Raw genomic sequence first — 14,967 nt, forward strand, 5'->3', positions numbered from 1 at the left:
TTGTTTTTCGATAGCCATATGAATTGCCTATATACAAAAAAATAATTATTGTGGGCATATTTGGACCCATGATACAAAAAAGAAGGTAGTTTCAATAAACAACTTTTGACGGATAATAAATTGTTGAAGTTTCATAAATTGTGAGTATTATCACCGGCCTGCCACTTTGATGATATTAAAACAATAAATCGGAGAATTTGTTTCCCCATATTTATACCAATGCAATATTTCAAATCAAAAACCATTATCAGTGCTTGGTATTTTTTTTACTTACGTAGCTCGCACTATTTTTATTAAAACTATATAAAATATAAACTATTAAAGACTTCATCGTAATTGTTCTTTTTATTTTATAATAAAAACCACGCGCGCATTATTTTTCTATTTATTCGTTTTCTTATTTTAAATGCAATCTTGCAATTTAAAAATCGAATTCTAAATAATGTTCTTCCCAAATAAAACCTTTTTATATTTTGGTTCAAATTCCATTTTAAATTTCTCATCAGATTTTTGAAAAAATTTGGCTTTGTGATTAGCGTATCATCATTAACTTTAACAAATTTTTAATTTAAAATGCAAAACCGCGTATCAAGACAATGGAAAAGCGCGTATGTGAGGTATAATAAATTATTTTCTAGAGTAAAAACACTCATTTTCAAAATGGTTCTCTTTTTTACAAAGAAATCGCATTTCAGGACGAATGGATAAGGGTTGAGCCAAGAGCTTCTGTGAGCAAATCAAATTGTTGGCAAAAAATGTCAGCTACGCGGTTTGGTACAACGACAATACGCGGTTTTGTACTTTAAACGACGATGTGTAAGTATACACTTTCTTTATGCGTTCTGAAATCTAGTGGTCAACCCCATTTTCGAAATTATTTAGCCGGCACAATTTTGAAGTCCATAAAATAAAATCTTCTGCTTAAAAAAATATTTCTTCTAGTGATCAGGTAGCATGAATTTGATGAAATGTCATAATTTTATTAAAAGTCAAATGGTTAACAACAACAACGAATGCCATTAAATGAAACTACCTTTTTTTTAATACAAATCGATACTTCGGTATATAAGCAAGGTTGCATTGCATTATAAACCACATTCTTAAAGGTACGCGGAAATAGTTGGTAGGTGTAGACGTTGGGTAATTGTATTAATTGGGAGTGCTAGAGTGGCAATACCGCACATCAGCAGGTGAATTTTGCGTTGAGCACGCCAAAATTAATTACATTATAATAAATGAAATATATAAGTTTTTAGTGATATATTTAGCGATATTTTGACATATGTGGTTAAAATGAAGTGTTGTTGTTGTTGAAGTCTTGTTGTTGTATGTATGGTGAAATATGGGCGACTTGTGCGTTAGTGTATGTGTATTAAGTGAATAAAAAAGGTGCTATTGTGAAAAAGTTTTTTCTTAATAACTTTTGATCGGGTAAAAACAAAATAATTTCCGCTTTCGGATTCTTTTTACTGGGGTCCAGACGCGTCTAATGGTACCTCCTCCTTTCCTAAAGTTTGACCAATTTTGGGGGTTGAAAGCCCACATAGTCTCATTTGCTTCCATATAACGACTAAACACAATTTATTTTTATATGGCAGAAACCCGCAACATCCTCGGCGAAAAAAATTCTAAAAAATCAACTGTAATTTTTAGCCACTTGAAACTTGCACATTATTAGACTAAAATTGAATGGGCTATACAACTGTGTATTCAAAAAAATTCTACCGCTTCTGAGAAAAAAGTTTGAAATTTTGGTGAAAATTTGTTGCACTTTTTTTGCGGTCTTTTAAAAAGTTTTAAACTTGAGTTTATGTGAGTTTTGTGAGAGAATGAACTGTATTTTAATTGAAAATTCTTAAAAAATAAATAAATAAACATGAGTGGCAAACAATATCACTTTGAAATGGGGGTGCTATTGTATTGGCCAATACTGTATATTCATCAATTAATTAAGTAAAACGCATTTATAAATCTGTTCACTCGTTTAACACTTTTCACAAACAAACAGAAATAACAATGGCCGACAGTAAGAGCAAATGTGTGCTGCCATACTTCTCGAAGCTATAAAATACAACTATAAACCATATCATTTTCGCTTTTGATTCAAAATTTTTGCCTGCGGCGCTTTTTATGATAAAATCAATACTTCGATAAATAATGAAAATTTTTAATTAAAAATCGCGCGATCTTTAATTAAAAATGTTCGCCTGCGGCGCTTTTTATTTTAAAAATTTTCCCCCGCGGCGCTTTTTATTATAAACTCGATATTTCGATAAATTATGAAAATTTTTAATTAAAACCCGCGCGATTTAGAATCTGAAAAAGCTCTCTATACTCCCTAATATTTTTTTTCCAAAACCTGGATCCGTTTTGGGAAAATTTCCCAAATAAAAAATTGGGCAATTCTTTTGCATAAATCAGTTTATAGGACTTACATCCAACTAATGGAAATATTCTTTTCTTCATGATTATTGTAAACATTAACCAAAAATTTAATGTTATACTTGTTTTTTTACTAATTGCGTTGAATCTGTACGATCCACAAGCAGCTAAATTTCCCTCTATGAATTTTGAGTTAGCTCGCTTTAGATCTAAGTAGGTGTGCGATATGTCATTTAAAAAAAAAAAAAACGATTATTTCCTGTGCCTGTATTGTATGCATAGGAAAGTAGATGTACATACTTACTTACCTTTTTTTGATTGATACAAATGTCATCTCGCTCATTTATATCAGATTTTATTGCCCATTCTCGAAAAATTGCTCTTGTCAAAATATTCAAGTTATATTTTCTATTATAACGTTCGCGTGGTGTGAAAAATGTGCAATTCAGATTACCTCGGTCGTGAAAGACGGCTCCACCACCACTGTTTCGACGTGCAATTGTAACACCTTGTGAACTTAGTTCTGAAACATTTGCTTCCATAAAAGGGTTTTGATGACGACCTATTACAACGCATGGATCATTAACCCATAGCAATAATACGTGATGTGTGCGAAAATCAAAGTGTCTATATAACCAATCCTCTAGAGCTAAGTTCGTGAAAATATCGTTTGACTGTGAAATAAAAACAGACTTTTTTATATTTTCATTTTTGATTGTGGCGACACTTGAACTGCCTTTCATGGGCCGATTTGTTACAAATGATGATGGTGGTAATCCAAGGTTTTTCGAGCTTTGTTCGTCTTGATACACGGAACTCGTATTAAAGTAGTTTATTATTTTAATCCGATTTTTCTCAAGCCTATTGAAAAGGCTTTTTCTTTTACAGGCTTTGGTGATTAAGGTGATCATTGCGGTGTTTACACTTGCCACAATCCAATAACAATCTTTAAATATGAACTATTCAATTATATAATTTATTATCTATGTACATGCTTTTCCTTTAAAATTTAAGTTATGTATTTAGTTTATGATCATCAAAATATTTCTGTTATTTGTGCACGGCGACCTTGAAATATATCAAAATTCTTATCAAAATGCATATGTGTTTGCCGAGTTCACTGCCGTCACAGAGATCAAATATTCATGTAACGCAATTGTTTGATGTAACCACTTCCAAGTCTGATGAAGTGCGGTTATCCGTAAACGAAGTCCTAAAGAATCCTTGCTGCAATTCTTATTCATTCCTTCGAACCCCTTCAAAAAAGGGCAACTTACAAACGATCGCCGACGCTATATTCTAATTACTTATTAGTAGGGTTCAATCGATACAAGTAAATACTCGATACTTTTCATTTGATACCAAGTATTTTTTTACTCGATACCTTTTTATTCGGTATCGAGTGAGTATCGAAAAAAAGTACTTGGTATCGTAAAGGCCCGTCCACATAGAACTTTGGCGTTGCGTTGGCGTTGGCGTCGCTTCAACAGCTGACTATGAATACATGAATTCAAATGCAGCCGTCCACATAGCCGAAATTCGACAACGCTCACGCCAACACAAAGCAAAAAGATGGCCAACTCTCAACTTTTCGCGTACGTTGCTCGTCAGCTGTTGCAAATAAATACAATTATGTGAAATATTTTTCCTTTTCAATCAAGTGCGGGCAAGAAATATCTTTTTTAGTGCAATTATTGATATGAAATATTAATTAATCTCTCGTTAGTATGTTAATTTAGTGGCCCAAGCATTCGCTGCCAAACGTTCATTGTACCAACTCCAACGCCAAAGCCAACGCGAAAGTTCTATGCGGACCGGCCTTAATTCCTACACTTTTATCATTGCAACGGCAACTCAACAAATGACGCCCGTTATTAGAGTTTTCGCGAAAAGTGCGTTCATGTAGTCGAGAAAGTAGAAATCTCTTGTCTGGAAAGCATTTAGAAAAGTTGTTGTTTCTTGGCAGTGTGCCCATCGGCGTAGCCAGAATAAAATTTAGGCGGGGGCTCGACCCCATTAAGCTGGCATTTCAGGGTACTATTTTATATATATATAAGGAAAATTTGAAAGTTAGTTTTTTACGTAGGTTACCGCATAACTTTGGACCACGTCAGCCGGTTTCGATAATTCTTTTTGCATCGGAAAGGTAGTGTCTCACAGGTGGTCCTACACTAATCTGGTTAAGATCCGATCAGTGGATCATGAGAAATATATATATATATTTTTTTATATGAGAGTTGAAGTCGGTTTTTTTTTGCTAAAGATTACTTGTTGCATAAATATTTTGTGAATAATATACTTATATAAAGACATATATGTAATTACCTGGGAACGGATTTTACCCTAGAACACACACCCGGGTACAAATGTATCCACTTTCAACTTTGAAGTGTTGTAACTTTTGAACCGCTATACCTCTATACCGCTATCGGATCTAGGAAGATTATTTAGTTTTGAGTGCAAATTCAAAATTTGAACCCGATCGGACCATTGGTTCAGGAGCTACAGCCTTCCAAACACATCATATACGTAAACACACACCCGGGATACGTTTGTACCCCAATAGTAAAAATCCTCATAATAATAAAAAAAAACATTTTTTATATTATTTTTTTATTTGAAAAATTAAAAATATTAATTTCACACATTATATTATTGACTTTTATTATAAAAATTATAAAAATGCATCTTATATCTAAGGAAAATCATGGCAAATAGAGCAATTTGTTGATGTGACCGAATGTTCAAGACACATTGGCTTCTTACATTTGTCGCACAGCTTTCTGGTTTTTCTACGGAGTTTTTCCTCTTGTGCGTAACATAAATAGCAAGATCCGGACACAGGTTTTGGCGTGCGCGCTGCGGCAGATGTTGATGCTGCTGTTGACACCATTGATTCCACCGGTCGGTTGAAATATGCTTCAATAGCAATTTTAGTCGAAAAATTTCGCGTCACTTGACGATTTATGGCTCTGGCTTCAATAATGGGCATACACAATGCTTCAGCCAAGCTGCGCAGGATCTGCTTACGCTTGTTGTTTGTTCTCCAAGGCAACATAGGGTTATTCAAATCGTAGACAATGTAGGCTGCAAGAGCTGTAATGTCCAACATGTTGAAGAACATCGCTAGTGGCCATCGTTTTGTTTGTCTTTGTGTTGGATATTCCGCAAACATTTGGTCCATTCGATCAACACCACCTTTGGTACGATTATAAAATTCAATTATTTCAGGTTTCCCACTGTCAGCTATTTCAGCATCATTATGCATGGTCGAAAGCAAAATTACTGCTTTATTTTTTTTGGGAACATAAGAGCACATTGTCACATTATTTTTGAAGCCAAATGTCGTTGAACCAATTGTCCTGTTTTTGTTCTGCTTCATTTCTGAGGAATATATGATTTGTTTTTGCGCAAAGTTCCAACGATCGTGAGTTTCCAGGTGAGAAGCAGTTCTGCAACTGACAAGGTCGTAAACAAATTGTCCATTGTAATGTTTTGGCCACTTCCTTGGTATTTGGCAGACAAATCCTTCACCACTCGTTCGCCTTGGTTCGTTTCCCTACCAGTTTCTGCTTGGCCAGTATATATTTGTCCATGCAGTGGATATGCATTTGTGGCATCGCAAATCCACCAAACCTTGATACCATATTTAGCAGGTTTTGACGGTATGTACTGCGTAAACCGTGTGCGTCCACGGTAAGGAAATAATTGTTCATCAATCGTCAAGCATGAGCTGGGCTTGTAATGTGCAGCAAGATTATTGTTCATCATCGTCCACAACTCACTGATCGGTGCTGCTTTATCAGTTAGTAAGCGTGTTGCACGAGTGTTTTTATCGTCAAATCTTAGGAACCGCAATATCGAACAGAAACGGTTGACTCCCATTGTGGCGCGATATAAAGGATAGTTTTTGACGCTCCATAAATCTCGAACATGTTCTCCATTGCTATGGTTCGCACCAGTCATAATAAGTATGCCAAAAAATGCATACAGCTCTGTTATTGACACAGGCGTCCATGACTTAGGAGTTGTGTTTGGATGCGCATTGTTGTAAGCATTATAAGTTTCTTTTGCTAACTTATTTGTGTGGCGCATAATTATATCAGCCATTTCAACGTTCATGAAACATTTGAATGTTTGCTCTATTGACAACATTTCAGTGCATCTAGCTGGTCCAGAACGTTCTCTTATAATATTTTGTCTGAGTACCTGACGACTTACATTTGGTTCTTTCATCCACTCAGTACCATCACGTGCAACAAATTTTTCGGCACTAGCAGGTAATTCATTATTTTCTTCTACTTCTTCTTCTTCATCGTCTTCTTCATCATCTTCATAGTCCGCATAATCAGGTAATACTTCTGCGGCACTTTGCGAAACTTCAGCATCGTCATCAGCAATTTCAATGTCATTGATTTGAATTTCTTCTTCATCTTCTGAGTCAAAATCATAGGGATAGGGATGCAAATTTTGGGGAGTAACATCGATACATCGATGTTTCGATGCATCGGACAAATGAACATCGATTCTAAAATACATCGCCAGAAAATCATCGATATATCGATGGTTTACGATGTTTCCAAATTTGTTAGGTTGTAGTCACATTGAAAGGAAAATTTAATACTTTCCAATTCATACTCTTTGTAATTCAACTAGAAAAATACTTACTACATATTGATGTATTTCCCTGTATTTCTTTAATATTCCTTTGCCCTTCCTATAAATACAATAAAAATGCATGCCGTCGTAAGTTCGCCGAGCCTAAAGTTCCAAGCCCCAAATTCGTTGAAATTTCAACGGGAACCCGGTCCCCTTTTAATGATTATGTACGCGTTTTAAATTTTAGGAGCATAATGGGTAAGTTGAATTCAAGTCTGAATCACACTAAAGTCGATGTTAAAACATCGCTGAAACTGTCATCGATGTATCGTCAATTTAGCGATTTTAGGAAATTGTAAACATCGATGGCAAACATCGAATTTTGAACCGATATTATCGATGTTTCAAAAATATCGATGCATCGTTTGCATCCCTACATAGGGAGCGTCATCGTCACAAATTTCATCAAATAAAGATTGTATATATGATTCTCGCTGTTCCTCAGTTAGCCTGCATAATAAAAAAATTAGTATATGTTTACATTGTTGCTTATTTTACATTTTTTACCTTCTATATGCTGCACTTGATAAATATTCGTTTCTTCTTGAAGTCATTTCGTATCCAGTTATTTATAGTTTCAGTTATATTTATTTTCACTTATATTTTCACTTCTTACACTTTTGAGCACCAAAACAATAATGAAAATATCAACAGGCAGCATTTATAACAACACCTCGTGTGAAAACAACCCTTGCAGCTGCATATAAAATACAAAAACCAGTTATACCAGTGTATTTGCTACCTACGTACCCATACCTTGCGCGACCTTTTTGCACATATCTTTTGAACCAGGCAGAATATTTCAATGAAATAAAAACCAAAATGTGTATTCGTTGTTACTCTACAAGTATATTATTATAAATTATATTATTTTGTTTTGCATTTATCAGGACAACAACAAAAACAAAAATCCACTGTTGCATGTCCTGACTTTATTTGCCCATATCGCTGGAACCAGTAGGAATATTCGAATGAAACAAAAGACAAAATACTTGTTATATATTAAAATATACATTTCAAAAAAAAAATCATAGAAATCGGTTGAATAAGCATTAAAAAAACCGCAAAATAAGGTCCCGGGTACAAACGTATCCCGGGTGTGTGTTTACGTGGTATTTTCTGGGTGTGTGTTCTAGGGTTTATGGAAATTGCCTTTTTCTGCTAAAGAGATAGAGTATATTCGACTAAGAATGTCCACGATTTAGCTTTCCCTGATTCCATATATACACATTTGATTTTGACTTTTTTAAGATATTTACCTTTTTTGCCTTTTTTAAGATATTTGCCTTTTTTGCCTTTTCTACCTTTAAAAAAGGGATTATAGCATTTACAAATTTTTTTTTTAGATTAAAAAATATACACATGCCCATGCGGCTTATAGAAGCGCTTGGAGACAATAAGGGGTGTGGATAAAATTGTAAAGGGCGAGGAAAACGCCCTTATTCCTGATAATATGAACGTTTCAAACATTCCATATATAAATTGGGCACCACTTGTATCAACTTACGTCGAGCGCGCATTTAGTACATTCAAGGCTTTTCTTCGCGAAAATCGAATGAAAATGGTGCCAGAAAACTTCAAAATGCATCTTGTGGTTCAATGTTACTACAACTCTACAGACTAAAGTTTAATGAGTTAGAAACTCGAAAGGATAAAATAGTCAAAGATTCAAAGTACAAATTTTTCATATAAAGAAATTAGTTCATAGTTTTTCTCTTTTTACTTGTAATATAAACATTTCTAAAATAAATGAATTTTTTTATTGTTCCTCGTATTTTCTGTCTTTTTTTTAGTGCCTTATTTTGCTTTTTTTTGCAATACCTAGTGCATTTTCCTGCCTTTTTCGCTATTTTATTTTGCCTTTTACAGCCTATTTCGTTATTTTATTTGCCTTTTTTATAGGTTTTGAGGTCCTAAAAATCCGTTCCCTGGTAATTACATATAACTAACATTGTTTCTCAGCAATGTACCAAAAGAAACAATACAATTTTTTTTCATAAATAGTTTGTAAGTGATGCAGTGAGCTGTATACTTATAGGGGTGACCTTATGGATAAGTGTTGGATTTTTATTTTTATTTTCAAATTAATTGTAGTTACTTTTTTATAAAAAATATAGTTCATTCTATGACCAAAACAATGTAAACCCAAGTTTTTTTTTGTACAAAAATTAAAAGAAAATCAAAGTTTCACCCAAATTAAAGACTTTTTATTCAGAATAAAAACTAGCGCAAAAGAAAAGACACAAGTTGTCCCTTCTTATTATTTGCGTTCTTTGATGAAACTTTGTTGATTTGCTTTTAATTTTTGTACAAAGTTTTAAACTTGGATTAACAAGGTTTTTGTAATGGAATGATTTATATTATTTACAAAACAAGTAATTTTTAGAAAAAAAAAAACCGACTTCAACTCTCATAAAATAAAAATATATATATATATATATATCTCATGATCTACTGATCGTATCTTAACCAGATTAGTATGGGACCACATCTGAGACACTACCTTGCAAAAAGAATTATCGAAATCGGTTGACGTGGTCCAAAGTTATGCGGTAACATACATAAAAACAAAAAACAAAAATATTCCGGCGAGCTGATAACCTCCTTTTTTGGAAGTCGGTTAAAAAGTGAATAAAACTAATTTGAAAATAAAAACAAAAATAAAAATCCAAAACTTATCCATATTGGTGGACCTATACACTCATACGACCACAAATATTAATGGATAATTATTTTGTATTCTTACTTAATAACTTAAATATATACGTTTTCTATACCTGCAACTTTATTGGCTTTTTATTTGATTCTGACATACAATGTTTTAAACCATGATAAGACGTAATCATACGACCTTTTACAACAACAAGTAATTTTTAGCAAAAAAAAACCGACTTCAACTCCCATATAAAAAAAAAATATATATATATATATCTCATGATCCACTGATCGGATCTCAACCAGATTAGTATGGGACCACCTCTGAGACACTACCTTTCCGATGCAAAAAGAATTATCGAAATCGGTTGACGTGGTCCAAAGTTATGCGGTAACATACATAAAAAAAAATATATATATATATTCCGACGAACTGATAACCTCCTCCTTTTTTGGAAGTCGGTTAAAAAAGGGAAGTATCTCCCGAAAGAGACGATGAAAACAATTCAAGTCGATATTTTGCCGATACTGAGTAGGTATCGATACTTTCAATCTTTTAAGCTCGTCGGCGATTTCAAGCATCCGTTGTTGGTTACCCCAGCAACGAGTACATGTGTGAGTGTCGGGTTGAATGTCGGGTGCTTGAAGCTTGCCCGGCGACACTCAAGCATAAAGCGTCAACACCATTATAAGTTTCAATAAACCGCAACGTGAAATCTTTATCTTCCGCGAACTTGCTCATTTTACATATCACAACAAACTAACACACTAATGCTTGTCAACGCTTTGCGCCACTATCAAACAGACCGCTTGTCAAGCGGTCGCGTTGATGGAAAATCAAAAATTTTTGATTTTCCATCAACACGAGCCGACAACAAGTACGTGTGACACGACGATCTCCGATTGCCTCGGTTGCTGGGGTAACCAACAACGGATGCTTGAAATCGCCGACGAGCTTTACGTACCAGTACTCATTAGAGTCTTGAACCAAAAAGACAAGATCACGCGGGCAGGGAGTAGCCCGTTAGAATCGCATATAGGAAAAAAGTTGAACGATTTTGACATTAGCCGTTTGTTTACATTTCTCGTTGTTTACAATTTGGTGGTGGCTTTTTACTGCAATTTTCTTCATTTTCGCTTGTGACAACGTGTGTACACATAAGATAAAGAATAATTTAACACAACGGCATGATTTATAGAAGAATTTGCATAATAAAAATGGTGTTTTTTGCGTTCAACAATTTCGCGGTTTTCTCGGTTCTCTTCGTTGTTTATTTCTTACAACAAAGATGGCGTCGAGATTTCGGCAGCTAGAAAATAACTTTTTTCGTTCTTTCCTTCCCGCGTGATGTTGTGTCTTTCGTTCATGCATTAGAGTGATACCTTTGTGGTATCGATTGAACCCTACATATCAGACCTAGAAATGCTGACGATTTATTGAAAGCATCAATGGGCGCGTTCATAAGTCGTAGCTGTTGGGTAACCGTTGGCTGTTTGTCTTAAAAACGTACAGTTGAGTAGTTACGCTCAGCCCAACAGTTGGCAACTTTCCGCCATTTTTTCCAGCGGAAAATTTTTACGCTACCTGAACTCAACGTGTTGGGCTTAGCCTAAACAGCTGATCGAAAAGACTTACGCCGCTTATATTCAATTTAACGCCGCTTTGTTAGGTGGCAGTTGCAAACAAATTTATTATATTTTATATTACTGACGTGATAAAGTAACTAAAATATTGTATAATAATACTATGTTTTAAGATGTTTGCTATATCATTTTACACTGTTTAATTCATTGTAACATTGAACGATTTTTTCAACAAGGCGGCGGCTCAGCATTGAATTATAAATAGTATCGGCGCAACTATCTCTATTTGTTGCAATTCCATTTGTTTACATTTATCAGCTGTTCATTTGGCAGCATATTCATCAAGCCGTTTCTAAGACGTAATTGTTGGGTTCAACAGTTGCCAGCAGTTTCGTAGCAGATGAGCTAAACAGCTACGTCTTATGAACGCGACAAATAATTTGGCAAGAAACATCGGTTTTAATCGATGTTTTCAACGCTTAACAGCCCTATTCTAATAAAACCTCACAACTGAGTTGTGAGCAAAATTTTGTGAGATTTCATGTGAGGTCTATTTTGTGAGGTTATTCTTGCCCACACCTCATAAGAAAAAAGCTCAACCAAATCACCACACGAGGTGAAAAGCATTTTGCTGGCTAACAGCTGTTTCGTAAATAAAATAAATACAAAAGATGGATGCTGAACAACAGGAAAAGTAAATATTTTTTTGCAATTTATTTATTTTTTTGATAATTACTGACTTTATTTATTTCCTAGGCGAATTCAAAAAGGAATAAAGCAGGAGTAGCTCCAGTACTTCACAGTTTGCAATCCACAACTTGATGCAAAAGTTTGTATGGAAATTAAATCCTATGCCTTCTCTAACTCTTCCGAAACTGCCGAAAAAACATGCAATAACTCTGCCAATAATACAGACACTAATAGCGAACGAAAATTAACAAAACATTTGTTCGATAAAAATCGGCTGTTTTTCTCTTGTGAGGGTCTCATTCGTACATCATAAATTTGCTCACAATTGTGAGCGTATGAGCTTTCGAATTTACGCCAGTATAGGGATAACTTCACAATAGTCAGAAACCTCACAATAGAGAGTGTGAGGATTTTTGTGAGGGCAACAGAATAGGGCTGTAAATAACGATACATCGATTTGTCGTTGTGCTTAAAATCGAAACCTAGGCGAATTTATACCATGAACGCATGGGCTGCATTTCTGTATTCATTCTGAACGTTTGGAATAAACTTTTTTATTTACCTATGCCTTAGAACGTTCTTGATGATATGTTAACGTATATTTCAAACGCATTCTGTTTATTCTGGCTGTGAAATGGGAGTATCTGGAATGAATAAAGAAACGCAGCCATGATGTAATACAAGGTGTATTTAACAAGGTGGTGTTGGGGCGACAGCTGAGTTTTTCGCCGTGAAAAGCATTACGTCAAAACTATGTTTGTTGTAATTCATACCAAGGCATATTCAAAAGATAGAAGTGAGAACTCAGTCGGGCTCTCGCAGAGCTGACTGTAATGCCAAAAATGAAAACAAAGAAATTAAACCTTTGTTATGCATGTACATACCTTAATTACTAAAACTCAATATCTTTGAAATTGAAGTTTTTGTAAATATGAAAATGTATAAAATCACATTAAAATTACCTTTATTTAGTTATTGCATTTTCGTTTAATATAAATGTGGAAAAGCATACTTACACAAATTTACACACTAAGGCCTAATTTCAGATGGCCAACTTAAATGGAGAATGTTGATTAACTGCCACTATTAATTTTCAAATCATACATTTAATGCGCACTTAAATTGCAAATATTTGCCATTTAAATATGTGTTTGTACCGAACAACGGAGATTGATTGGTAGGTTGTTTAATCCCATTAATACCGTTTAGCTTTGTTGTGTTCCAGCACCCGGATTCCAACATTCGCGATTCTATCATGAAATTGCAACTCTAAAAATCGCAATTTTTGGCTCATTTTTTGACTAATTTTAGCGATTAACAAAATGAACCCGGATAAGGTGAGTGAACTGCTTTTGACAGCTCAAACAGCTAAAATAGCTATTCCAGCATTTTTTCCATCGCTAAAAATACTTCTTCCCTTAAAAGCCTGCAAATTTGACGACGACAAATATTCGGTGCTAAAAAAGTAAATCAACAAAAAATAGGTAATATTAAGATTGTTGTTTGTTTAAAATATTCGATTAAATAAAAATTGTTGTAATTCATATTAAAAATGGAAAACTGCAACAGAAGAATGGTGACAAATGAGCAAAAATATATGCGTGTTCAATATTTGGAACAACACAGGGAATTTGCTCATGACAGGTATGGAAAAGATTTTCTCGTAAATGAAATCGTTGAGGTTCTTTTTTTTAATTCGTGAATGACACCGGGTGCAAACGTTTGCTGGAGCAGTGATGGGCAAAAGTCGTGCTTTTCTACGTGACACGTCGTGTCACGCTTTTTCACGCGTGAGCGGCTTTCAGTGAAAAATCACGTTATATCCGTTATCGGTCGTGCCTGCAATTTTCGCGTGCGTGAGTGTGCGTGAGTTAGATTTTCGTCAATCACGTCATTTTCACATATGTATGTACTTATTTGTATTTTAATCTAAAATAAATTCGTAAACTTACTGTTTAACTTTCTCTAGAGTGGCAACATTTATTCTTTTTCCTTTGACATTGGAGGCATTTTGTAATATTAAGTTACGTGAATTGGTAGACGCTTCAAAAAGCTTGTAGGCTATTTTAAACATACCGAACTCAATAAGTAACTATCAAAGTCTTTAAAGCAACATGTTAAGACACGGCGGAACTCGTTATTTCTTATGCTGTCAAGCATTCACGAAAGGCGACAAGAAGTTCAAAACAATTTTTAATAGAAAGAAATGAGCTTCATAAATTATCTAAAATAAATGCAAATTTGTTGGAAAAATTGTTAGAATTTCTGGCCCTTTTCAAGATGTGTTCTGAAAATTTGAGCGCAGATTTAAATCCAACCATCCATGAGTACGTTCTGTGGTACAAAAAACTACAAAAGCATTAGTTGTGTTTTTTTACAAATTATCCAGTAACTTACCAGCAACTCTTCAGTAACTTTATTTCTAAGAATTCGCTCTCATAGAAAAAATTTGCAATAAAGTACGCGAACGCTTTTCCAGTAATAATTTGCAAGTTTCATGAACAGCTGATAAATTGATTGTTTATTCGCAGCAAATTCCTAATAAAACAATATATTTTGTATTTTAATAGGTTTATTCAACAATGAAATTCAACAATAAAAACCCACAAACAGTTTCCTCATTAGTTTAAATTTCATCCAGCAACAGCTGTTTTTCGTACTGGCAAATTCTTGCAAGTAAAAATTTATCCAGTAAAAACTTGCAACTTCAACTGTCGTTTTTCGCTCTCTCAATTTTCCCTACTTTGCAAGTTTTTGCGTACGAAAACGCCAAAACATGAAAATTCGTAAAAACTTTTACTGGATTTTACTGTAAATGAGTAAAAAAACGCAAGTATTGTGAAGTGAATGCATCTGATTCTGAAGTCATCATCGATTTGAAGAAAAACACAGCTGTTGCTTTAAATAAAAGACTCCAACCAAGTTCAATCCATTTTCTGGGATTGTTTTTAAATCCTCCGTTTAAAAAGTTACAGTTTATATCTGCAGAACAGCGCG

At 34.3% G+C, this 14,967-nt stretch overlaps 2 protein-coding genes across 3 annotated transcripts in view; both read right to left on the reverse strand.

Annotated features, from left to right (window-relative positions):
• LOC118742252 (lipoyltransferase 1, mitochondrial) overlaps nucleotides 1–3,340 on the reverse strand; it is an 81,153-nt gene extending 77,813 nt beyond the window's left edge. For both annotated transcript variants that reach the window (XM_036474178.1, XM_036474176.1), the window contains exon 1: nucleotides 2,691–3,340. In XM_036474178.1, coding sequence (XP_036330071.1) covers nucleotides 2,691–3,293 — 603 coding nt within the window. In that variant the 5' untranslated portion in view covers nucleotides 3,294–3,340. The remainder of the gene's footprint in view (nucleotides 1–2,690) is intronic.
• On the reverse strand, nucleotides 3,338–3,661 carry LOC118742253. Its single transcript, XM_036474179.1, has one exon. The coding sequence runs from the start codon at nucleotides 3,624–3,626 to the stop codon at nucleotides 3,474–3,476; it is 153 nt and encodes a 50-aa protein (XP_036330072.1). The 5' UTR covers nucleotides 3,627–3,661; the 3' UTR covers nucleotides 3,338–3,473.
• Between the last annotated feature and the right edge of the window lie 11,306 nt (nucleotides 3,662–14,967).

The sequence above is a fragment of the Rhagoletis pomonella genome, unplaced genomic scaffold (assembly GCF_013731165.1).
Source record: "Rhagoletis pomonella isolate Grant_MI unplaced genomic scaffold, Rhpom_1.0 Rhpom_scaffold_00007, whole genome shotgun sequence".
In the NCBI taxonomy this organism is placed as follows: domain Eukaryota; kingdom Metazoa; phylum Arthropoda; class Insecta; order Diptera; family Tephritidae; genus Rhagoletis; species Rhagoletis pomonella.

What these genes read in the sequence shown, in the direction of transcription:
- LOC118742253 (XM_036474179.1), bottom strand. Translation starts at nt 3,626, where the DNA reads ATGAATAAGAATTGCAGCAAGGATTCTTTAGGACTTCGTTTACGGATA.